The sequence below is a fragment of the Mesocricetus auratus genome, unplaced genomic scaffold, assembly GCF_017639785.1.
Source record: "Mesocricetus auratus isolate SY011 unplaced genomic scaffold, BCM_Maur_2.0 Super-Scaffold_100031, whole genome shotgun sequence".
Taxonomy (NCBI): Eukaryota; Metazoa; Chordata; class Mammalia; order Rodentia; family Cricetidae; genus Mesocricetus; species Mesocricetus auratus.
In genome coordinates this window covers 8800525-8827834 of record NW_024429212.1, presented here as the reverse complement: position 1 = coordinate 8827834, position 27310 = coordinate 8800525, and the positions used below count along the sequence as shown (strand labels likewise).

Sequence of the window (27310 nt, the reverse complement as noted above, 5' to 3'; positions counted from 1 at the left end):
CCATTTTATTCTGTGTGTGTGTTTGGGGTGGGGAGACTTGCAACTACTCAGTTTTATAATAAAGATTGATTTTGCCTTCATTTTCAAAGGGCAGATGATTACTCGTCCAGCAATCCCTGCAGCTTGGGTTGCTACTCTGAACTCTGTCTAGTCAATCCACTGAGCTGACACACACTGACTACCATACTGCACGCTGGTCACTGTTGAGGCCTTTGATGAATAGAAATGAGCTATGGGGGAGGGGAGAGCTGAGGCTACTATAACTGTCCTATCTGAGCTTTTAGAAGTCACACTCTGCATAGGTCGGGGACTTGATTCAGATACCACCTCTGTGAAGATGTCACCTGCGCAGCAGTGGAGGAAGGATCCTGTGAGACACTCTCAGCTTATCTGAAGGCACCATTTCCAATAGCATTCTGGGAACTCCCAGAAGCCTGACTCACGACAGCAAGCTCTGACACATCTGACCTTCTCTCGACATTTGGCAGAAGAGTTTTAAAGGTGAGGGTTACTGAAGCTAAGTCGGACTTGAACAGTAGGAAAAAGCTGTCTCTTTAGCACCTACAATGGAACCAGTGGCTCCCGCAGGCATCCTGGTCTGGGTATTTTCTTGACTTTTCATGAGACAATAGTGTCCTGTGCAGATATGAGACCCACTGAGGTATTTGGAATTCATCCCCTAACCCATGTGGCTCACACGATGCCCCAGACCTTCAAAATCAGCTAAGAGGCAGCAGAAAGCGGTTTGGTTAAAACGAAGTTTGTGAGGCACAAAAGAAAACCCTGCAGATCAGCCCCGAAAGCGGATGTCCCCTAAGAAGCCTTGGCATTGATCATTGATAGATTCTTCTTTCCTGGCCGTGGAAGGATTCTGTTAAGGGAGGAAACTTCTGACTCATATTGAAATTGGAGTTGACAGAGTCCTGGGGACCTCCATTTTTCTTTCTTTCTCACCGTGTCACTGGTGAGCATCTCTGGGGATGACAGTTATCAGTGCTGAGCAGGACACTTGTCTGGGGATGAAAAAGAACAGTGTGGCATGTAATAAGATACAGAGAGAAAGGCGGTGGATGGAGTGGTACCCAGGAGCTCAAGCAGTTCTGGTCTATTTGCCTCTGCATGGAAGTCCTGAGGAACAGAAGCGTGCATCCGCCAGCCTCACACAGGAGTGTAAGGACTCCATGGAGCCCTTCCTGGGCGGGGGCAGATTCAACCTCTGCATACAATCTGTTCTCACTGGCCATTCTGAAGACGCCGTGTGTATTTCAGGCATCAGCAAACTTCTGTGAGCCAGAAAGCTGTGAATTACCCTGTAAATATCTTTGCTTCCTCTGTCAGGGTTCCTAAAACGTACAAGGGTCGTGCAAACCAGTTATTTATTTTAAATGCTCTATGATGACACTGTGTGAGACATAATGCTAATATAGTATAAATGGGTTAGGGGATGTGTAGCTGGGTGTAGAGGCACATGCTGTCATCATGGCACTTGGAAGTCAGAGGCAGGAAGACCACGGAAGTCCAAGGCCAGTGAAAATATATCAAATATATCTTCTGAGTCTGGCTTACCTTATTTGACATAATGATCTGCGTCTTTTGATCCTAGGCAAAATTAATTGATGTTGATTCTCTTGGACGTACGGGCGGCAGCTGGGGTTGCCCACTGCACGGTGACAAGTGAGGACTGTCTGAAATGATGGATAGGCTGTCACTGTGAGCTAAGTGAGGGTTACTCAGGTCTACTCACAAGCACTGATTAATCAGATGTGCATTTAAGATCTGTGCATTTTGCTAAATGTAAATGATGCCCGAGGCAGGAAAAGCCTCTTTGTCTCTTGCCTCAAATGCACATCTGTGAGAAGTCAGACTATAGGTGTGAACCTCACTGGGAACTCTTTATCACCCGTGTCTGGCTTTGGACCAATGCTCCGGGATTTGATACAGTAACATTCTAAGGAACCCGACAGCCTGCTTGGTTTTTAGCTCAGTGAAGATCCCAAGCCCTTTAAAACCATGCTGTCCTGCCACAGGCTCGGCCTTCTGTCCACCCCTGTGGTCCCAGTGGTGGGGGCCACAGTGATGTTTCCAAGTTCTTGACCTCAGATTCAAAGAACTGAAAGTCGGGGTCACACAGATTTGGAGAAGAGACAGGTGCCCATTCAGAGCACAGTGATAAAGCAGACTATACTGGCCACACTGTTGACACCGGCAGGGGGCACATGTGGGAAGGGACACAAGGGACTGGATTATTGCCTGGGGCTTCTGTTCATGGGATGCAGGAGAAAGGGAGTTTGGTTATTTAGTGATGCAGTTTGGGCGGTTCCCTACTTTGACTGACAGATTCTGTCTGCACACGTCTCTTCCCATAGTGCATCTGGTTTTAATCATGGGTGTATCCAATGGTGCATAGGCATAGGATGGTGCATGGGAGATTTTTCCCTAAAAGTTTACCCAGGGGTCAGAGTTTGCCTTGCTAAGCATGTACGCCAAACCAGATCAGGCCAGATCAGCCTTCACGCTAATAGGCTGAGAATACACTTGAAGAGAAAGACTCTACGTTTGATTGTTTCTAGAAGTGGGGAGACCTATGCCGTTGCTCGGGAACTCTGTGTGTGTGTGTGTGTGTGTGTGTGTGTGTGTGTGTGTGTGTCCTGACATAGGAGGAAGTCTAAGGCGCTTCTTAGGTTCCTAAGTACGTTGTGCAGAAAGAGTTGTATAGGAGGTGCATGTAGGCAAAGGAGATAGACTGCCCAGAGCATGACTGCAAGAGGGGTGCATGTGTATCCAAAACAACTGGGGTCCCCGTCTCAACTAACATGTATGCTCACCTGCTGCTTGTGGGCACACAGGAAGTACGGCAGAGCATAATCTGAGTCTCAAGAACTGCAGTTTTGAAATAAGTTAAAAAATAAACCATGTCTACGATGAATTTGAAACAACAACAAAAAACTCCTCTATACTCAGTGTTTGTCATTTAACCTACTGAGGAGTACGTGGGGCAGACAAGGATCAGGTATGTGTGCCAGCAACAGCGAGGGGGAGCGACCTTCGTGCAGGGCTTTCCGGCTCTTCCGTGCCAACTCTTCCTCTCCAGTGCTGTCCAGTGCACTGCAGAGGGCTTCTCTTTATCGTGATCCGAGGGAGTGATGTTAGCGGGCCCTGCCTAGTCCTGTCTCCAAGGGCAGCTATGGAATCCAACTCCGGCAAAACACTCTGCTTTGGGAATGTCAGCCCTGCCCGAATCCACTCCAGTCTCTCCTTCACATGGCTTGAGAACCCACTTCTGGCAGCTGCCACCTCGCACGCGAGCAGCATGAGCATTTGCTTTAATTTCTCTCTCTCTCTCTCTCTCTCTCTCTCTCTCTCTCTCTCTCTCTCTCTCTCTCTCTCTCTCTCTCTGTGTGTGTGTGTGTGTGTGTGTGTGTGTGACTGAATGCTGAAGAAATAAAATTCAGTAAATGAGTAATTTTATTCTTGAATTCAACTTGAGTGACTTACTTTTAGCTTCTGGTTTATAAAAAAAAAGTATATTGAGCTTCCTTTACAAATGAATGACATTTATATTACACCAGATTAAAATCCATGGGTCTAGGGATGGGGAGAGGGCTCAGTGGATCAGTGGATGAAGAAGTTTGTCATGCAAGCTGGGTGGCCTGAATTTGATCCCTAGGACCTACATAAAAGACTAGAAACTGACTTTGCAACATTGTCCTCTGACCTCTACGAATGTGCCATGCGTGCACATTTTGCTGAAAGTTCCCGAGGGATAAGAGTCTGCTCTGCTGATGGGGACAAGACTCTGCCATTGGCCGGGAGACAAGAGCATACCGTGGTGTGGGGAGACATGGCAGCGAGTTGCAGGCACAGCAGCAGTCACAGGAAGCTGGGAGCTCAGATTTTCACCCTCAAGCATGAAGCAGAGAGAAAACCGGAAGTGTCTCAAGGACTTCAACCCCAAAGTCCCTCTCTCACAGTGGCATGCATCTTCCAGCAAGGCCATACTTTAAACCTCCACAAACGTTGCTACCAGACAAGGATCAAGTGTTCAAATATTAGAAACTGTAGGAGACACTTCTCATTTATACCACCACAGACTTCCAAGAGTCATGTTTCTGAGGGCATTGAAAATGAGTCAGACCGGTCTGGTTTCCCTCTTGTAAGCCCTGGAGCCGGCACTGTCTCCTCTTTAAAGGAATAAGACTCCATGGTGACGTGATTTAGTAGCAGATACAGTGTTGCCATAAGATATGGTAAAAGCTGGGGTGTTTGCGGTGTGAGTTTCTGATTCCTATGTAAGATGTCCCACCTATTCAAAGACACTGTGTGGACATTCCACATGTGTGAAGGGGTGTCCACAGAGCCTGTGCATGTGTGTGAAGGGGCTGTCCGCAGAGTCCATGCATGTATGTAAAGGGCATGTCCACAGAGCCTGTGCATGTGTGTGAAGGTGCTGTCCGCAGAGTCCGTGCATGCGTGTAAAGGGCATGTCCACAGAGCTTGTGCATGTGTGTGAAGGCGCTGTCCACAGAGTCTGTGCATGTGTGTGAAGTGGCTGTCCACAGAGTCCACACATGTGTGTAAAGGGAGTGTGCACAGAGCTTATATATGTGTGTGAAGTAGCTGTCCAGAGTCCACGCATGTGTGTGAAGTGGCTGTCCACAGAGTCCACGCATGTGTGTAAGGGGAGTGTGCACAGAGCCATGGCTCTTCCCATGCCTGAGTCTCCTTGGCCCCAAACGTTAGAGGGACCCATGTAATCACACTCCCAAGACAGCCTTGAAGGACACCTGGTTAAGTGAGCCATATCTGGGGCTTGGGGGGCAACTCAGTTGGCAAAATGTTAGGCTTGCAAGCATGAGGGCTTTAATTTGATCCCCAGCCCAAGGGCATGCTTTGTAATCCAGTGGCTGTGGAGAAGAGGCAAGGGGATGGACGACTGAGGCTCACTAACTAGCCAGCCTGGGCTCACTAGTGAGTTCCAAGCAAGTGAGAGACTGCTTTAAAATGAAGTCGGTAACATCTGAGGGACTTCTGTAAGTTATCCTTGGGCCTCCACGTGCACATGGAGATAAGCACACATATGCACACGTATATCTACACACGCTTAAACTCATGCAAGAGCCGTATGCGGCAAACACGGGAAAGCCTACTTCAGTTTTTGGGTCCACGATTTTTGTTGTTACATGGCAGCGAGTACCTGCTGAGAACCACGAAGGCTCAGGATTCCTCCTCACCCTCCTGCACAGCTTCACGCCCCCCAAGTGCCCTGAGGGGAAACTGTGCAGTCAGCCATCCTGGTAGGTCCTGACCTGTGTCTGTTTTTCAGCTGCAATCTAATGTCTCCTTCACCCCCCACATCATCTGGGTTCGTGAGTACCAGCATAGCATCTGAGTTTACTATCAGAGAGATGGCCCAACCCCTGCTTAACCAAGGTCACACGAGTCAAAGTGTGGGGTCACCTCAAACTATTAATCCGCAGGGAGGATGGATGTAGAGGCCTGTGTGTCGCGGTCACGCTGGACCTGACAGACAGTGAGGACTCTCGCCCTGGCTATTCCTCTCAGCCCCATCCCACTTCCACTCCTTCGTCTCCTGTGGGCGTCCACCCGTTGGGCCTCTACGCTGAGCCTCATAGCTTGAGCTTCCTGGCCAGGCTCACATTAACACAGCCCGCCTGCCTCTGTTACTACTCCAAAGTCCCAGCTGGAAAACCAGCTGCGCCTGAGCTGTGGTGTCCACCGCGGGTCCCGTCAGAGCTCCCAGGGTGACAGATGTGCATGTGTAGCGCAGGGGCTGACCTCAGGCAGAGGGCGGCTACTCCACACTGCAGTTAACAGAGGAAGCAGGGCGTGAGGCCTGACAGGCAGTGTGGGGCTCCAGTTTCCAAACACACCCTAAGGCTATGTAGTCAGAGGTTTATGAAATTCCCTGAGAACTTGAGAAAAACTTGTGCTCCTGTGGTGTCCTCTGGAACATCAGAAAATCACAGCAGCTGTACAGTGACCGAGTTGATTAATGAAAACTATGAAGTAAACATGTCATAAAACTACCTAAGAAGCTGGGCGGTGGTGGCGCACGCCTTTAATCCCAGCACTCGGGAGGCAGAGGCAGGTGGATCTCTGTGAGTTCGAGGCCGGGCTGGACCGACAGCCTCCAAAACAATACAGAGAAACCCTGTCTCGTAGAAACCAAAAAATAAAAAATAAAAATAAAAAAATAAATAAAACTACCTAAGATAGAGGAGCCCATGGTGAGGCGGGAGGGTGGACTAGATTCCACTCTTCGGACAAGGACAGAAGGCAGGCACCAAGGGGACAAAGAAGTGAAAACTAAGCCAACAGGTTGTACCGTCAGCTCTACGGCAGAGTCTTTGTCTCTGAAGCCTCTTGCTTGGTGGCTTCACTTTCTCCAAGACTCTGTGTCTGTCCCCTCCATTAACTGCTCTCCTTCCCAGTTTCCAAACCTGACAGAGCAGTAATTTTCATCTCACCTATACAATCTTGTTCTCAGCAGCGATGCTTAGCTTTATGTCAGTTTACAGTTTAGAAGGCTGAGGCCAGAGAACGGAAGGACTCACTGAGAGCCACGGTTGGCATCTCGTTTGCTCCTTTTGACTTCCACCTTGTGTTTAGGCCGTCAGAATAATTTCAGTGCCAGCATGTTTATTCCATGGTCGCCTGATTTTTAAAAGGCTCTACATGTATGGATGTGGGGGTTTGGGCATGTCAGGAGTGAGAGGGTTGTGGGTGTGGGGAGTTGGGGGAGTGGGTGTGAGTATGGGCTTTTAATGGAAGCAAACTACACTTGGACTGTTTTCACAAATATGAGACTATTTTATTTTGTTTTCACTATTCCAATGGCTGTATAATGTGTTAGTGGTCTGTAGAACTACAGACAGACTGATATATAGAAATATAAATTGCTAGTGGTGCAGGTCATGAACCCCATTGAGTTGATTTGCAAAGTGATTCCCTTTTTGAAACTCGGGCATCTTCTAAACTTGGTGCAGAGTAGGAGCATTTTATACACACACTGTAAGCTGGCAGAGGGTCATAAATAGAACGAAAATGAAGCCTGAAGCTTGTGTTTACATCATGTGTGTTCTGGATTTACGGCTGCTGCACTGGGCACTGAAGAAATATGGGGCCCAATGTATGTCATTATAAAACTGTCATTCTGGTGTGTTCCGGAATATTTAGAGCAGTGTTGATTCAGGGCCAAGCCTAGTAAGCAGGCCATTCCTAATTCCCACCAGGCAAGCTGTATCACAGCACTATATCATAGATGATCTGAGGGACAGGCGAGTTTCATACTGACCTCTTAAAATGACTTTTCATCATATAAAAGTTTAGTAATTTAAGCTCTCACACAGGTATTGTCATTCATCATCAGTAGTACTGGCCTATACTTTCTCATGGAAAGTAAATATTCTTAGGAACTCATACGAGTAATTAAAATGTATGAGGTACACCTTGCTGGGAATACAGAGAGACACTAAAAAACCTGCCCTCTATAGAATCAACCAGAATGCTGGCAAAAGAATAAAAACATTCTTGAACTTTGAATATTACCAACAGGCTTGGAATATGACCTCCGTTCTTTTTAACATGGCTGAATCTCAGCTAGAACCTCACAGGCTGCCAATCACATCCCCTGGTCACATGCTCCTCTGTTGACAGCCTTTCTAACCACCATCCCGGGCATCCTGATAGCTATGAAAGCACACTGTCCTGCAGACACTGACAGTGGAAACAGGGTCTGGGGATTCCCCAAAAGGCCTATCCCTAGATGACTGCCATGTTTGCCTGTCTGCCAGATTCCTAGAAACCCAGGCTCCTAAGAAAGACTTTATTTTACTTAATTTAGAAAAAAAAACAAAAAATATAAAAACACTACAAATCTTTTCCTGGGGAACGTTTGCAGAATGAATGAGCGGTAAATTCTCAGCCAGTAGCTGTGATGACAGCTGCCTGGGAGAGCTGATGAGCACTGTAAACACTTGTGGAGTTAACATGTGTAAACACATGCTAAGGGTTAACATGTGTAAACACATGCTAAGAGCATGCTCCTAAAACACTCAAGGGAACGAATGCGTTCCAACTCAGCGAGGCTAGGGGAAATGTTCACCAACAGAGCAAAGGAGCTCCCTAAAATGTAAGCCCTGCTCAAGGTTCCTCCGCAAAGTTCTGGGAGAGGTGTCCAGGCGTCTAAGAAAGTGTTTCAGTCACAAACTGGCACTGAAACAGTGGACTGGGAGTTCAGTGCATGACCAAGGATATGGACATTAAAGGTTTCAAAAGTCACGAGACAAATAGGATTGCAGGGGGAGGGGCTGGATGTCCTGGAAGGAAAGTGAACGTGATTTCTAACTTCTCCCATCTCTACTGTTTGTGATTTTAAGTTTTCAACAACCATTCTCAGAAATGCAATGAAACAAACTCTGATCCATGGAGGAAAAAAATCAATTAGCCTAAAGAAACTGTTCCTGGGCCATTCCAGACAGTGTTTCCTCGCGAGAACTTAAATCAGTTGTTGTTTAATGTTCTTGTAACTAGAGGAAGCATTCTCTAAACGAAGATGGGAAGATACAGGGGAGAATAACAACCAGATAGTAATTGTAGAAAGAACCAAAATGAAGGAAAACTGCCTTCCTCAGATGTAGGGAGGATGAAAGCATCCTTGACGAACTAAAACTGAGAATCCGTGGTGCACAGGTCTTCTGGGTTGACAATAGTGACACTGTTGGATTCACAGAAAAAAAATCTGCAAAGTGAAGAATTTACAGGAGACAACAAATTGGGAGCGAGTGGGGAGGGGAAGGGAGGGAGGAGAAAGAGAAGGGGAGAAGAGGATGATGGGAAAGCATGAGGGATCAGGAAGATTGAGTCCAGGGAAGAACAGAGGAGAACAAGAAAAGAGTTGCCTTAATAGAGGGGGCCATTATAGGTCTAAAGAGAAATCTGACACTAGGTAAATGTCCAGAGATCTACAAGGATGACCCCAACTAACAATCTAAGCAATAGTGGAGAGGCTACTTTAAACTCCCTTCCCCTATAATGAGATTGACAACTACCTTAATTGCCATCCGAGAGCCTTCATCCATTAGCTGATGGAAGCAGAGGCAGATACCCACAGCTAAACACTGAGCTGAACTCCTGGAACCCAGTTGTGGAGAGGGAGGAGTGACAAGCAAGATCATGCTGGAGAAACCCACAGAAACTGCTAACCTGAACAAAGGAGAGCTCATGGAACCCAGACTGACAGCTGGGGAACCAGCATAGGACTGAACCAGGTTCCCTGAACATGGGTGTCAGTTGGGGAGCCTGGGATGTCTATGGGACCTCTGGCAATGGAACCAGTATTTATCCCTAGTGCATAAATGGACTTTAGGAGCCCATTCCCCATCGAGGGATACTCTCTCAGCCTAGATATACAGAGGAGGGCCTAGGCCCTGCCCCAAATGATGTGACAGACTTTGATGATCTCCCATGGAAGGCCTCACCCTCCCTGAGGAGTGGATGGGGGCAGGATAGGGGGTTGGTGAGGAGGCATGGGAGGATGGGAGAGAGAACTGGGATTGATATGCAAAATAAGATTGTTTTTAATTTAAATAAAAATTCATATATAAATAAGGATACAAGAAATACCCATAAAGAAAAAAAAAAACAGACAGTACAATGTTGCTGTATTACTGTAAGTTTTCCTAGCCTATCTAGAGATACTTGGAAGAGAAAAAAATTTGCCCCTGTCCACAGGCATCACACATGCATAAAGGTATGGCCTCAATTCTGAGGGCCTGAAGTTGGGGAGACGGGAATATCCAAGAATGAAGTATTTGTTCACTGCGGAACCTCAGTCAATTGTAATTCATGCAAATTCGGTTGGTGTGCATTAAAATGATAATTATAATCCTAATGAATAATTCATCTGAATGCTTGTGGATTAAGATGGCAGTATGTAAAGACCTATGCACACAAAAGCAGAACGGGCGTGGTGGCATCTGCCTGCAATGCTGGCATGGGCGTGTTGGCACCTGCCTGTAATGCTGGCATGGGCGTGGTGGCACCTGCTGAGGAAGGGTCATGGATTTGAGATCAGTGTAGGTTACACAGGTAAACCCCTTTCACAAAATACAACAAAGCACAGCCAAACAGGAAAGCAGGAACCAAAGAGAAGGCAGCAACAGAGGCTGAGAGGAAAGTAAAAGGATGCAATCCACACAGCAAGCAAGTAGTAAATGTCACATGTGAGTCCCACTCTCTCGGGACAGGTTTGAACATAACAAAACGCTCATCTATTGCTGGGAGAAGGCTCTCTAATGATGAATGAACTGGGCACCAATCTGTGAGAAGAGCAGAGCATCATTAGGAATCATCTCATTAACTGTTTTGTTTGTTTGTTTGTTGTTTCATGTTTGGTTCTATCCTAGGTGTCTGGGGTATCCCACCTCTAGGTCTCCGCCTTCAGGATATGGATCTCCAGTTGCTTCCATCATTAGTTGGTCATGCCCACAATCTCTATGAGGGGAGGGGGGATTTTGGTTGGGATGTAAAAACAAAACCTAAAAAAAAAGAATTTATGAATTAAAAACTAATTTCACCATTACACATTAAAGAAGTACTCAAGGGCCAGAAATCAGAAGGAAATATAGAGAGCCAAGTGGTTGTGCTTTGCCTGTAAGGATCGCCTATTTCTTCAGGCACGAAAACATTTAAAACAAGAGATGCACGAAGAATCGGCAATCAGAGATCAGCCCAAGAAAAGCTGCGCATGCTAACAGCTGGTGATGTAGCCTTCAGTAGGAAAGCTAAATGCATGCCCCAAACTTCTGGTCCTGGCTGGCAGCTGCCAGTCATTAACTGCACAGCCTGCTCCTAGTTACAAAGTGAACAATATGAAAGCTCTCAGCATGTGAAACAAAGGGTTTGTTCAAAATATTCATAGTGGCTCACACCTTTAATCCCAGCACTTGGGAGGCAGAGGCATGTGGATCTCTGTGTGTTCGAGGCCAGCCTGGTCTACAGAGCGAGTTCCAGGACAGGCTCCAAAGCTAAAGAGAAACCCTGTCTCAAAAAACAAAACAAAAGACAAAAAACCAAATAGATAAATAAAGTAAATAAATGAATATAGTTGCTCAAAGTTCAGTCACTGGAGGAAAATAAAGACACGGCGTGGAAAGAGAAATTACCCCATCTCAAAGACAAGGAAATCATCATATACCTATGCCTGCACAAAGATCCAAGACAGATGAGGGGAGGTGAAGACTGAAAAGGGAAACACCCTGCCTTGTGGCGTGACCTCCGTAGTAGGATGGTGACAGATGAGGAAAGTGCTCGAGAGTCTGGGGCAGAAGACTGGAAGCCACTCGGGCCGCTGTGTGCCACCCACACCAGCAGACCACACACTCACGAGCCCTTTGGAATATGGTGGGCCACGTGACAGGCCGCAAAGGAAGCGTCTTCATATATCAGAAGGACAGATACAGTCAACTTTTCTCCAACGTTTAACAGAGATTGTTAAAGGATTTAAGGAAATTTGTAAGTACATAAAATTTCACCTCTATGAATTGAATTATGTCCCTCCCCCAATTCGTCTGTTGAGCTCCTAACCCATGTCTTGGTTACTCTTCTGCTGCTGTGATGAAACACTATGACGAAGGCACCTTATAAAAAGAAATAGCTTAATCTGCCTTATGATATTAGAGGATTGGAGTTCTTGATGGCCGAGGGAAAGAATTCCTGAGAGCTTGCATCTTGGTCTACAACCGTGAGGCAGAGAAACAGATATACAGTTGACCATAACTTCTAATCCTTCCCTAATATTTCCACCAACTGGGGACCGGGTACTCAAGCATATGAACCTGTGGAAACCGTTGTATTTACACAACCACACCCTGCATACCTCAGGACATGACTAAGTCTCCATATATGGCCTTACTAAGGTGATCAGTTTGAGGAGAGTTAGGACACAGGAGGAAAAGGGCAGGGAAAGCGGGTTCCCTGAGATGCTGGCTTCTTGTTCCCAGAAGACATTGTGAGAAGGAACTTAAGGAGGGCATGGGGATAGTTATCTCAACAGTACCAACCAAGAGGAATAAAGGAAAGATGCAGGAGACCTATACTATACCCCAGCCAGCAGCTGTCTCAGGGAGTTCCAGCCATAGGCTCTCACACCCTGAAGGGATTAAGTTGTAATGTTTTCTTTCTCTGCATCTTAGTCTTCAGTCTTCTCTGAACATTCTATTCACTGTCGTGTCAGGAAAAATGAGCTTCGTAACCCCCCCCCCACGAATGGCCCCTGACACTGTGGTACATTTTTTTTTACACCTGCTAAAATCTCCATCGGTGTGGAGTAACCAGTACGTGTGCACAGCTGTAAATGCTTCAGCAGAAAAGCATTTGAACACCCAGTTACCTAACTTCCTACGTTTGAAAAAGAAAACCAGTAAGGCAACAGTCAGTGGTCTGAAAGGTATGCACACTTGGGTGGAAGCCAGAAAACTGTTGACAAGCAATAGCGAGAATGAGAGGGAAACAGTGGTCTATGAAATGGTCAACGTACTTGAAATATCATTAGCTGAAATGGCCAAATGTTAAAGAAAATGAAAATGAAGGAAAAAATCAAACTACAAAAATCAGGAATGAAGGACGATAAGTTTTAGTTACGTGCTAACTTAGGAGAATCAAGCGGGCGAAACATAAAGCTGTACACGGAAGCCTAGGAGACCATGCGAGATTGAAAAGCCCCTGGGGGGGGGCACAAGTCATCAATGTACCAAGGCGAAAACAGCCAAGTGTTGTAAACTGGGAGACAAGCTTCCGGGAGTGGGGAGTAGAGAGACTGAATTAGCATCTTCCCACAGTGGAGCCCAACACACTGCTGCCCAGAGGAACCCTTGAATGACTGAAGAGCGGCCAATACAAAACTGCAAATGTGTCCATAAACCAGGACACAGAAAATGTCACAACATGCTGTGTGAGGCTGATATTACTCGGGATCAAACCTAAAGAGCCATGAAGTGTAAGAAAACAGACTGACAGGGGCCCCGGCCAGGCTCTGGAACCTGTCCAGATCAAAGCCAAGAAATACATAGCCTGTAACCAAGTGGATTTCAGTGCACTAATTCAAGGCCATTGCCTTGTATGAAAACCCAGTCACTGAAGTACAGCACATGTGAGCATAATGGACACGATCACACCATCTCAGTAGATCCATTAAGAAAACACAAGATCTTTACACAGTAAACACCCTCAACAAACAGCGGTGGTAGGGGCACTCAGCTTCTTTCACAGGATGCCCGTACAAAGCCAGCCAACATCACACCAGGTGGGGCAGACCGAAGCCTCAGTTTGTCTCTGTAAAGAATGGAGTGAAGACTGCTGCTGTCTCTGTGTCTCTTTTACACCAGCTGGAAGCCCTGGCCAGGACATTGGTGAAGAGGGTGCTCATTTTAGGACTGTGGGAGCAGAACTGGGACCTCGGAGCTCTGAGTACCTCAAACAGCACTGAGTGGCAAGCATTGTGTGCCCAGGCAAACGGGAACACTTGGTGTTATAAATGTCATCTTTTCAAGTCTGCATTGCCCATCTTAGGACTTCCTGGCCTTTGTTATTTTCCTCTTTATTTATTCAAGATGTTTGCCTGTGCACGCAAATCAGAGAACAACTATAAGGAGTCGGCTCTTTTCTCCCAGTGGGGATCAAACCCAGGTCATCATACTTGGTGTCTGGTGCCTTCACCTATGACCTATCACCCAAGACCTATCCAATTCCCTCTTTGCTTTTTTTTAAAATTATTTAGAGACAATACCTCACTATCTAGACAGGGTGGTATTTTAGACACGTGTCATGATGCCTGTCTTCTCTTTATTTTTAATGTATTTTCAACATTATTCAATTTCCTGTGTGTTCTTAATTTCCCCCAATGCCCTCGGTTACCGTAATGACTTTGGGGAAATAGTTTATTCTTAAGCGTTTGGAAACAAATAATGAAGTGTATCCATTTATTATACATAGATAGATAGTGTTAATTGCTGTCCTCTGGAACCTCCCCTGAGACTTGCCGAACATACGAGAGCCCATGGAGCTTGACAGTGGATCTCCCTGATACCACTGGAGTTCAAGTCCATGCTCCACCACATAACAGCTCTGTCCCGTCAGTGCTGGATCTCTCCACTTGTAGTGTGGGGAATAATATCATACTTCTAGTGTCTTAATAGTGGGACACAGCATTTTATTGTCATACCCATGCCCAACTATGCATAAGAATAAGATGGTAAATGTAAGAGTTCCCCTAAAAGTTCATTCAGAGGGCACAGTTTGCCTTACTTGTATGCTTGTCCTAAACCAACATAGTTTAGTTTGACCCCATCTCCCAGAGCTCCCAGGCTGTGGTCCATGATGTGTCTGAATCACTGTGAGGTGTTATCAAAGGGTTACTAAGGGGAGTGACCTAATGCCATTGTCTAAAGCAGGTGTGCCTGCAGCCTGAGGCAGGTGGGGGCCCCAGGTTGTCTACAACTTCAGAGATGGGTGTGTATAGCCCAAGCTAAGCTGAGTCCCATGCTGCTAGTCTAATCTTTGTGCTTCTCTGCCTCACTCAACTTGCCCAGGATGGTGGGAGCTGGCAATTTGTCTACAGAAGGTTTCTCAGCAGAGCAGACCTCAGTCATGGAAGCAAATCCTGTACTGTGAATAGAAAGGGAATGTTCTAGAAACCTTCCTTAGCAAGCTCTTTCAGGAATAGTCCTGGAGCAGACAGGCTGTAGTGTCGAAGAAGTAAGGACAGGTTTGGCTCTCATGCCCTCGACAGCAGGCAGGCATCTGCTCTGCAGTAAGAGACGTTTGGATGCAAGGCGCTTTGACTGGAGGAAGGCTCGAGGATATAGACACTCTAGGCTACTTTCATAGGTCCCCTCTATGGTAGATGCCTGTTCCCATCGTGTTCACAGAATGCACAAGCTTGAGAGGGTGACTTTCTGTGGCTGGAGCCTGTACAGGAGCAGCCAGGCTGTTGAGATGGCATGTCCCCTTGGAGTCACTCCGCGTGAGGGAGACAAGAGAATAGATGCCTAGAGGCACTGATGCTGTGATGAATAGGGAGAAAGGCACCTTTAGGTCCCATTTCAGGTCCCAGAGAAGAAATTCTATATAAAGCAGGGTGACTGAATCTCGGCCACTTTGACCAGTGATGTTTTGTGTCACGTTTGGAGGTAAGAGTGGCTGCTGCTGGATATGTAGGTTCACGGATGTAATTCCTGCACTGGGGAGGCTGAGGTACAAGACTTAAATCTTTCTGACTGACTTAGGCTACAAAGAACCATTGAAGCAAACTAAAGTAACAATAAAAACAAAACAACAAAAAGAGTAGCTGCTACTTTGTTCCCTTTTGCGGCAAATGCATCAATGTTTTTCTTTAAAAACCATGAATATGCTACTGGAGACGCATGGAGCGTCCCTGAACCCAAGGACCTTCCTTGGAGGCTTGCCTGGTCAGGACACTGTAATCAGCAGAGCTGGCAGATCTCTCAGTACCTCATGACATTGCACGTGCTAATGAATTCACCTTTCTAGCAAATGGACACACAAATCGCTTTCCAGCTGTGGGTTTGCTGTGATAATTGATATATATTTTGATCTATGTGACACTGTGGCTTTGTTCTATAATGCTCTGTGACAGTAGAAGAAACACGGGCAAGGGCTAATGGCATAAATGAAGGCTTAATGAGAAAAATGCAAACATTCCTTGCTTTAAGCCAATAGGTCATCACAAATTGAAAAACAATGACCTCATGAGGCTAGAGAGGGGATTTATTTTATTTATATGTTTTCTTTTACTCTGCAAAGGACAAATAAACTTGGTGCTTCAAAATAACCCACTTCAGTAAATTCTACTTTCTCATTGATTTCTATGGCTGTTGTGGGTAATCAAACTTCCATGCCGGGTAACAGGTTTGGACAGAAGGATAAACATATATGGTGGTAGGTGTGCAACGAGAGTGATCATAGGTGTGCAACATGAGAGTGATTGTAGATGTGTGACATGAGTGGTAGTAGGTGTGCAACGTGAGAGTGATCATAGTGTGCAACATGAGAGTGATCATAGGTGTGCAATGTGAGAGAAATCATAGGTGTGCAATGTGAGAGTGATCATAGGTGTGCAACGTGAGGGTGATTGTACATGTGTGACATGAGTGGTAGTAGGTGTGTGATGTGAAAGAGATCATAGGTGTGCAACATGAGAGTGATCATATAGGTGTGCAACATGAGAATGATCATATAGGTGTGCAACATGAGAGTGATCATATAGGTGTGCAACATGAGAATGATCATGGGTGTGCAACATGAGAGTGATCATAGGTGTGCAATAGGAGAATGATCATATAGGTGTGCAACGTGAGAGTGATCATAGGTGTGCAACATGAAAGAGATCATAGGTGTGCAATGTGAGAGTGATTGTAGGTTTGTGACATGAGTGATTGTAGGTGTGTGTCATGAGAATGATCATAGGCGTGCAACGTGAGAGTGATCATAGGTGTGCAACATGAGAGTGATCATAGTGTGCAACGTGAGAGTGATCATAGGTGTGCAACATGAAAGAGATCATAGGTGTGCAATGTTAGAGTGATTGTAGGTTTGTGACATGAGTGATTGTAGGCGTGTAACATGAGAGTGATTGTAGGTTTGTGACGTGAGTGATTGTAGGTGTCTGTCATGAGAGCAATTGTAGGTGTGCAATGTTAGAGTGATTGTAGGTTTGTGACATGAGTGATTGTAGGTATGTGTCATGAGAGTGATTGTAGGTGTGCAACGTGAGAGTGATCATACCTGTGTGATGTGAGATCTAACAGTGACTGTCACCCTGTGAACCTCACAGCTTTTGTCCGAGCTGCTGCTGAAATACTGTGGGCTTGGGCTCAGGGTGCGACCATGCTTTCTCCAACTCTGTTTTCTCTCTTCTCTTACAGTGCTCCGACTGTTGAAGGAGGGGGCGGACCCACACACTCTCGTTTCTTCAGGAGGGTCCTTACTCCACCTGGTAAGAACTGGCACTTGACGGGGCCGTGTGTGATACCTGAAGACAGAGAATAAATTAAGGTTTCAAAAGTCAGTCCCAGCATAAGCGTCAAACAATGGGCACTTCAGGTGTGCAGAAAGCTGCTGAGTTGGATGCTCTGAGGAAGGGAACGCCAGCAGACCCTGGCCGAGCTGAGGAGGAGTGGGTGGAGCAGACCCTAGCCAACCTGAATTGGGTGGAACAAGAGTGTCAAGTCTCAACTCGTTCTTTCACTTCTAGCTATTGAAGCTTATACCACACAGCATCCTTGTTTCTGCATAGATCTTGTCACAGTAGATGGAGTGAGCGCATGATGCTGCAGTCACAGTCATTTTTATATTCTCCCAGTGGGGACTGCAGGACAGTGAAGGAGCCATGAGGAAAAGACCCCCAGGATACAGAGCCTACATGGTTAATGGGAAGGTAGCTACTCTAGACCCAAGTAATCAAATGCAAAGATTCAGAAAGAGTCCATCAAGAAGGGAAAGGTTGTGTTGAGTGACTTCATCTCATGCCAGTTCTGAGGCAGGAACTTTGATGCTGTCGTGGGTGCTTAGGTTGGGTCTGGGGAATATGTACAAACAAACTGTGTGTTGGGTGAGGGAGGGGGGAATTTCTGCCATGCTCTCCTTTAGCCGTGATTACTGAGTAAATAACAACAAAGGGACAATTGCAGGTTGCTGGAGGGAAAAAAAATTACAGGCTTTCAGAATGCCTTAGGTGCTGAGAAAGGCAATTTAGCCATCTAGAATGTCAAGTGTGAACAGCCTCATGGGGAACCCACGCCTTGGGACATCCCACATTGGACGCCTGATGCCACTCAGACTTGGGTCCTGATTACACACCGTTCCATCGATGTCTTGAAGGGAGGCATGTGCGTGCGGATCAAGAGCAAGCTGCAGACACGGTTGGGCTGTCTCGGTGTTGTGTTCGTCTAACTCCAGGGTTACTCACTGAACACCAAGCTCTAAGTCAGCAGTTCTCAACCTGCCTAATGTTGCCACACTTTAATACAGGTCCTCATGTTGTGGTGAGCCCCCCAACCATAAAGTTATTTTCATTGCTCCTTCATAGCTGTAATTTTGGCACTGTTATGAATCTTCATGTAAATATATCACACAAAACATAATTTATATTTGATGCCTGCAAAATGGTCATTTGGCTCTCAAAGGAATAGTGACCCACAGGTTTAGAATCACTGTTATAAGTGCCAACTTGTATAAGACATTTCTCTTAGATGTTCCAGAAAAAGAAAAACATTTACATGGGGATCATGTGTTCCAATAAGGCTATTGTCGATACAGAATCCAGAGACAGATTAGTAGTTTTGGTTATATGTCTTTATTTTAACTTCTTTTTAACACATTTGAGTCAGTGTTTTTGCCTACTGGTCCTTAAAACAAATCCCTGTAGCAAACAAATGGCAGGTATCAAATGCTGGATGATGGACAGGGAGATAATGGCAAAAGCAACCACGTCTGTGCCCCCAGGAAGGTTATCTCATGAGGGTACCATAGAGGAATTCTCCAGTTCAATCTTTGTATATGGAGTGAGGAGTGCAATTGTGTAAGCCTTGATAAAATGCTGGGGGTTTGGGACATTGGATTTAGTTAATGAGCTAAGAGAAGAATTCCAATGCTGCACAACCGGGAGTGACTTTCAGACATCCTCAACGCTATGCTGTGGCATCCTTACATTATAGTCAAGCTGAAGTGAGATTCCTTAGAAATTATAGATATCCTTCTACTGAGTGGATTCTAGTTTTAATACAAAGATAAGGAATTCATATAACTGGTATGATGACTACAAAATATCTAAGATACACTGGAACATAAATAAGCGGGGTAAAGAACAGAGTTTATAACATAATCGAGTAGATGATGGAGAGGAGAGCAAGGAAGGGGAGGCAGAAAATGGAAGGAGATAATACACATAGACAACCAGATAGATAATATATACATACAGATGAAAATATTTAAGAGGATAGACTGACAGATGCTATAGAGAGATAAAAACAGAGCAGTTATGATAGAAACATAAATATGTTACAGATACATGATGGGTTATTGATAGAGTACAGATACATAAATGAAGAAATGAGTAGAGAGTAGATGGTTATATAGGGATATATGGATATATAGATAGATGATAGGTGATAGATGACAGACAGATGATAGATACATGATATATGATTGATAGAGAATAGATACACCTATGGTGATATAAATCGGTAATAGATGGACAGATAGATAATACGTGGATGGATAGATTGATAGATGATATAAGCATGAGGTATAGCTTGGAAAAATGTTAACTCAAAGCATATCAAGGCTTTTTATGGCCCCGTGGGACAATAATTTTCCCTAAAGTTGAGAAGTATCCGTGAGGAATGGTGTTTTCAGTCTGACCAAGTTTTCTTAGGTTCTGTGAACACTTCCAGGTGAGAGACATTTAAATTGTCCAGGATCCAGACATTAGGGAAGGAAGAGGAAAAAAATAAAACAGAGGAGACCTGGCAGTGCAGGTTAAGGAGCTTATTGACTCGGGGAAGGTGCTAAGATCCCGTCCCAATACTTAGAGAGGAGACAGACACTTAGCACACTTGTGTTGGAAAAACACTAGGATTCATGGGCATTTGAACTATGAGCGTTTTATGCAGAAGGGCATAGGACACCAGACTTGGTCCTTAAAATTCTTAGTCTTCGGACAGGAGTCACTACATTTTATGCTGTGTAAACTTCAACTGGTGAGTTCCGCTTGACATTCGGAGGAAGACACAAGGGTGGCAGAGGGCCTGGGGGCATGACGCCCAGCGACAGGCAGACAAGCAGTTCCCAGCGCCGCTGAGCATGGGCGTCATCTCGCTCATTTTCTTGGTGTGGTAAAGTGCCACCACAAACTAGTTTGACATGGTGACGATCAACACAGACTGAAGGAAAGAGGCGTTAGCTTGAGGAAAATTCTTTCTAGAGAGCACGGGCTTTCGCTAAGCCGTGGTAATAGCAGAAGACCACTGTTGCAGAGATGTGCAGCCTCCATAATCTTTTCAGACAAGTGTGATTAAAGGTATTTATTGCTGTCAAATTATTATTCATAATCTTTAGAGGTGTGAGTCGCAAAGTACATCGCTAGAGAAGGGTGGGTGTCGCTTTCAGCTTCGCATCTAATTAGCTTCTTTTTTTTTTTTCCTCCTTGAAAGACTCTGAAATTCCAAATGCCAAGTACCTTTGGGGTGTGAAGGTGGATTCTTGCAGTTCGGGTTAGGGACGTTTTTGTGCTTGTGTGTACTTGTGTACAGTGCGAGGGAGGGGAGGGGTGCGTGCATGTGGGTGTGACGAGCTGAAGTGTGGGTTCCCTCAGTCCAGGTCCAGTATGTCTTTGTGTGTGTGTGTGTGTGTGTGTGTGTGTGTGTGTGTGTGTGTGTGTGTGTGTGTGTGTAGTGGGGAGGGGCATACACAGGTGAGTGTGGGGGTATATTCCTGCCTGTGGAGGCTAGAGAAGGCTGATGGGTGTCACCTATTACACCCCCTCCTGACCACTGTGAGGCTGTAAAACCATACCTGAGTCCTTCCTCATAGACTGATTGGAGCAGATGCCTGCCAGCCAGCAGCAGGCTCTTCCAATGTTGTATTCCTTGCTGTGCTGTCCAGTCAGGGAGGAATGAATTGACACTGTTCTGATCACGTATAAAATCCTACATAAGACATGTCCATCCCAGGAGAGAAATGGCACATGCATGTCAACAGTACCAATGAACTGTTTGTATCAGAAGGATGATGCACTCAAAAGCATAGTAGAACACTCACTGTACATGGCCCAAGAACTTAATTAAGATATGCCTTATTTATTAGCTGCCTCTATTTACTTTTTCATCCCAAAGTCAGTTGCCCAGGTTTCCCCATCAGGTTGACATCTGTCCCTTTCCTTTAGTCTCACTGGAGATGGGGAACCCAATTTTGGCTTCGCTTGCCATGTTCTGACTGTCATTGATGTTTGCATCATGTTTCCTTTCTGTCCTTCCTTCAGTGTGCCCGATACGACAATGTCTTCATCACGGAAGTCCTCATCGACAGGGGTGTCAATGTCAACCACCAGGATGAGGACTTCTGGACACCAATGCACATTGCCTGTGCCTGTGACAACCCTGATATTGTCCTGTTGCTTGTACTGGTAAGTACATTGCTCCTGTTGGCCTATCTCCTGAGGACTCGATGACAGATATGTGCTTAATAATATCTCTCACGCTACTTTTGGGAAAAAGCATGCGTCTCTGTCGCCATTCATGCCCCAAGAATGCAGATAATTAGAAACAACATTGTCAATCATGAAGCTCCTAAAATAACCCATGCTCCTGTCATGACAAGCTTTAGAATCGCATGCCTTGGTACGCAGCAGCGTTAATGGAATGCCCATGTTTGTTCTCAAGAATCCACATTCAGGCAGCTGCAGTCCAGCTTTTAAAAGAATTTCTTCCAATGGGATCATGAATTTGGCAGGGAGAGGAGAGCACACAGGAGAAGTTGGAGGGGGAGGAGTAGAGAGAGGTAGGAATGATGCAAAACACAGCGCTCCTATATGAGAAACGCCGAATTAAGTACCAACAGCAACAACCTTTCTTCCCATGAGCATCACTGGGTATCAATGGTTTTTCCTTTCTAAGTTCAGGCGGGGCTCTCAAACCTGGTCCCCACACCAGCCAGCATGCTCTACCCACTACTCCCATCCCCCGCCCCGCCCCCCAGTCTAATCTGGAGTACCAAAGCTTCTAAAGAAGGTTCGGGGCAAACGGCTGCCTTCTTTATGTGGTCTCCAGGGAGGGCAGGTCCAGACTAGTGGGTTGGCATTGCAGAATGGATGCTGCAGACCTTAACAACAACAAAGCTAAGCTTAGCACAAGACTGCATCATGATCTCAAGGCTCATTAAGTAGACCTTTGTGAGATCTACCCGACCTTGACCAGAGAGACTGTGCTCATGGGAAGTGTGACTTTCAGAACCCCACTAAGGACTGGAGGCAGCAGCCCCGAGCACCACACCGAAACAGAATGCTCCATGTTCAGAAACCAAGATTGGAATAAGCTTGGACATGAAAACTGGTGCCCAAGGTATATAACCGGCTCATAGTTAAAATGAGCTACATGGTAGCAAATTCCTTAGGTCTCTCTGAGACTGCAAGGAGGAGGAAATCAATGTGAAGTTTATGTACATTGAAGTTAAACTGCCTCTTCCAAGGAAAATCAATAAACAATGGCATTCATCCCAGTCCTCAGAATAAATGTTTAGGAGAGTGACTTTCTAAAGAAATGACAAATCATCTTCTTAACTTGGGATGGATGCCAGGGGCCATCGCCAGGGTGAGTACTGGACTCATTACAGAGTGGAGAGCTCTTTGAGGTCGTCATCTGCGTTCAATTCTTCCTCCAACTCTTTGAACAAGCTTGACCCTTGTTTATACCTGAAATTAGCAGAGGTGCATACCTCATTGTGAGTGTGGACTTGTTTAAATCATGGTTTAGTCCCCCATCTCTCCGGAGAAGCAATTAACAATTTTAGCCTTCCATTTAAGAAGTTAAAGGAAGTTAAAGTCAGAAGCTTAACTTAAGAAGTTAAAGGAAGATGAGCAGTTTAAGCTTAAATCAAGTAGAAATATTGATAAAAATCAGGTCATAGATAAATAAAATTTAACATAGGAAAACATTAGTTAAAATATATTAAAAGCCAAAGCTAAAATTAAAATAGTTTGCTATTTTATACAGTAAAATAGCACAGAGTTGCTCTATAAAACAGTAGCAGGATTTTTCTTCATCAATCAGTCAAATTGAGGAGAGATGACTGAATCCAGGCAAGGGGCATGGATTTGCAAGATGGGGTTTCCATTATTTATAAAGGGAGGGAGGAAAGCTTTGCAAAGGGCACAGAGGAGATCTAAACAGACCCGTCCCAATTTGAGGAACCCTCGAAAGTAGTCATAATAGAGGGTAGTGTAAGGCAGGCAACAATAAATCCCTCTGTACTCACGCCTAAGGTTACAAACGGGAGAGTGTTTACTGATCTAGTTGACAGGGTGAACTTGGGAGAGCAGGGCCTAAAAATGAGGCAGACTAAAGTCTCATGTAATAGGCCAACTTTATTCAGAGTATCAGGTCACTTGTACTGTGAGGGTTAAGAGGAATTACACAAGTAAGGTGTGCAATCACAGAGACAAGCCATAGGTGGCCAAAATATGTTTTTCCATAGAGGAGTGTGGATAATAATAACACCTAAAGCCAACTCACTCCTATCCGCTACACCTGGGAGGAGCAAGAAAGCACATTCCAAGAACAATTCTGTGTTTTTGAAGAAACTCAGGCCACAAGACACTTGTCTTGTTTTCTTGGAGTTTTCTCACAAGCACTCAGAATTCCCCTGGCACGAATCCCTTCATTGACTGTCCTCCAACAGGAGAGAACACAGATCTGCTGTGCGGATGAATTGTGAAAGTTCCGTGTGAATCATCTCTGCTCAAGCAACTGGAGCACACCCTTGCCCTAAGATATTGTGGTGTTGCCGGTGACTTCCTTCTGAAGTGTGGAGAGGAAGGAAGGAAGGCTAGTCACCACAGGACCTGACCAGAGCGCCCTCAGAGAGGAGGTGAAGGTTCACCTTGGCAGTAATGAGATGTGTTCATTTCAGGTGGCCTTGGTGTTCTGAGAATGACATTCTACGTCCCTGGTGGTCTACCAAAACACAAGCAAAGAATAACATGGAAGGTTTTCAGGTGAACCCCAGTCAAGGACCACGGTACACAATCTGTAGCAATGTGCCTCTCTTTTCCAAGGTTGTAAAAAAACCAGTGGAAAGCTGAGAAAGCCCCACAGTTAAAGGGAAGCCAAGAAGATAAGGCTGGCAATTACTGTAGCAGAGGACCTGTGATGGCTCTTGGGGTAGACTAAAAGCAGGCTGTGACCCAGAGAAAGAACAGACATTGTACACTTTAGCTGAAGACAGCCATTTGCAACAATTCTGTCTTCTAGCACCGGGTGCTATCATATGTTAGCAATGTGGGTATAGGTGAGAGGGAACACGCCATAGTATTGTCTATTAGTGTGTAAACCCGATACTGCTCAAAACCAGAAAACCAAAAATGTAATATACTGAAAAGCATAAATCAGGATTCATCACCAGAAACTGTAAACATGTGATAACATAAATGTGTACTGCTTAAATATATAAATACAGTAAGCATATTTATAGACCAAAGAAAAATTGCTCATTATCACTTAAAAATTATATTACAAGCCATTTTCAGTTATAGTCTTTTCAAAATATTTAATTTAAAAAGAACTATGCCAGAGTTTCCTATATAAAAAATCATCTCCTATACTGTGCATCAGGTGCATTTGTCAGTGAACAAAGTTATGCAAGGGTTACAGTCAATGCAGTTACAAAGAAAGGATTATTTACAGCCCGTGGTGACTTCATAAATGCGAATGTCACTGCCATTCTTAACTGGCAGAAACGGCCAAAGGGAAATAGCCAAGCCACCCCAACCTTGACCCTTAGAGGGCACACACAATTAATGCTGATGTGAGGTTGGAAGTTCCCAATTTAATTTCAAAGAACATACGCTTTAAGTTGTGAAAGAAAATGGTCATAAAAAAGCATGTTAAATTTCTCTGTATGTCAGAAACTTAATGGTGTGACAAGGCTGATGTGCACATGTGTGTGTGTGTGTGTGTGTGTGTGTGTGTGTTTCTACTTTGAGAGATCACGTTTCTGTTTTCATCTGAAGCAGTCTTATTTAGATATAGCAATCCCTATCTGTAATCCAGCACTCATAAAGCAGTACAGTGGACTACAACGGCCACCAAGGGTACATAGGAGACTCTATTGTAACCAGAAACAAAGGAAATGAGAGAGCAGAAGACTTCAGTGGAAATGCATTACGTCCTCGAGAATTCTCTGTCGAGGCTGAGGGTTACAATGCTGCTGCGTTTGGCAGTCCTTAGCTCTGCTTGTGGCCTGAGCTTTAGAATCTCAATGCCCCAGAGTAAACCTGTTTTCTCTACACTGCCCGTAAAGACTGTCCGGTCTCATGTGATACATGTTTGAAAAGATGAGCCCCTGTGTTTTCCAGTAGCCTCTGTGTGTCCGTGTTTGCTGTGTCCTCTAGTTATAATTACTGAACATTTCCAAAGAGTTCAGACACTTTTTTAAAATAAAATGTCTAATTTATCTCTTAAATTAAAATATAGTTATGTGGTGATATTTTGTTTGTGATCTAACAAGTACAGCTTGCCTGGAGATCAGAGTACAGAGCTAAGCCTCTCGTTTGTCATAGAGGCCAGGAAGTGGTGGCACACACCTTTAATCCCAGTCCTTGGGAGTCACAAACCTTTAAGCCCAGCTGTAGAGAGGTGGAGACAGGAGTGATATGGCTGGGCAGAGAGATGAATGTAAGGCGGGAGGATACAGGAGCTCAGCGTTCAGTCTGAGGATTCCTGGAGACAGGATCTCCCTTTCTGTCTGCGGGTTCGGTAGAGGTGAGAACTAGGGGCTGGCTGCTCTGCTTCTCTGGTCTTTCAGCATTTACCCCTGTAACTGACTCAGAGTTTTATTATTAAGACCTATTAGAATTTGGGTCACATAATTACATCATTTTATCCCTTCCCTTTCCTCCCTCCAACCCCTCTGCGTACCTTTCTGCGGGCTCTTTGTTCAGTCACTGGTGGAGTCATTTCTAGGAGATGCAATCTCATGGCAGACCCCAGGTCCTCTGCTTCCTAAGATCTTTCCACTCCCTTTTCAGCATCACTCATGAACATTAGGAGCAGGGTTGTGTTGTAGATCTCCACTGGGGCTGGCCTCCCATGAGCAGCTGTTCTCTGCTTTTTTGACAAGCTGAGTCTTTTTTTTGTGTGTGTGTGACATTCTCTGTCTTGGAATCCCAAACATTCTTAGTACTTTCATTTTTTATCATATTTCCTCATATAAGGAAAATGGTTTTAAAATGCATAAATTCAAAGGTGAGCCTCATGAAGTTTTTAATTTTACACCATTATTTAAATCATGCTGTTGATTCTTATAAATCTTGGCAGCAATTCAGAAGCATCCAAGAGAAAAGAGGGAGACCCCCCCCCAGCCAGAGGCTCTTATGGAGAAGATGATTCTTAATGTGTAATTATATCTGTCAATAAAGTACAGCCAGTGTATTTAATTTCTGATGACCTCTTGTTAGGTGTCTTTTCTTCCTAATTCAAGAAGTATTTACTTCAGAAGCATTGGAAATAAAGAAAAGAAAGGGGGAAGGAGGGAAGGAAGAAAGGAAGGAAGGAAGAGAGAGAGAGAGAGAGAGAGAGAGAGAGAGAGAGAGAGAAGAGGAAAATTCCCTACATCCCCTACCTGTCAGGAAACCCACTCCAGTTTTCTTCCCCTGTGTGTGTATTACACACATGTGTGTATATTATGTACATGTATGTTACATGTGTATACTTTGTACATGTGTATATGTATATGAGTGCATTATTACATGTGTGTATTATGGGCATGTTTGTCATGTGCATGTGTGTATGTATGCGTACATAATATACTTGTATATATTGTGGCACATCTATGCCTGTGTGTATGTGAGTATATGTGTCTACGAATATGCATGTACACATGTATATGAATGTGTGTGTGAACACCCATGTACTTGTGTAGAGCACACACCTAACACTTGGATTCACACTATATTAACATTGTATGTTTTCTGTGTAAGGGTGTGTGTCTGTATTAATGTAGAACACACTCTTAATATTTAGATTTATACAGGTGCATATTTCTTATTTTTCAGGGAAGCTTAAATTCACATAATTTCCTGAGTATTTTCCATGTTTTAAGACATTTTACCCAAACATGAATTCAGTGTTACGTGGTTTTCCACATTTAGGTGCTGTATTTTAGGAATCTTTTTTGGCAACTTAGATAGTTTTCACCTCCTCAAACTCATGGATGATTATCACTTCGCAATTTTAGAGATGTGTGTTTCCAGTAAAATATAGTTACCGTAGTTTTTCCTCCGTGAGTGAAACTAAATAAGTCTAGCAGGGGTCTGATTCAGGGGTTGACAAAGCCCTGTCTACACTGCGGCCATTCAGTTCCAGTACTTTAAAGTACTGGCTTTTGGTTAAAGTGTGGCTTCCTGCTCTGAGATGAAGTAACTGGTCTGTACTTCTGAGGTGTCCCTAGTAATGTAACCCTGAGAACGGCTGAGAAAATTAGACACCCAGAATTGTGA

At 44.8% G+C, this 27310-nt stretch overlaps 1 protein-coding gene across 2 annotated transcripts in view; it reads left to right on the top strand.

Moving 5' to 3' along the window:
- Positions 1-27310, top strand: part of Myo16 (myosin XVI) — a 422801-nt gene that overhangs the window by 124858 nt on the left and 270633 nt on the right. For both annotated transcript variants that reach the window (XM_040733405.1, XM_040733404.1), the window contains exons 3-4: positions 16965-17035; positions 21080-21223. In XM_040733405.1, coding sequence (XP_040589339.1) covers positions 16965-17035; positions 21080-21223 — 215 coding nt within the window. The remainder of the gene's footprint in view (positions 1-16964; positions 17036-21079; positions 21224-27310) is intronic.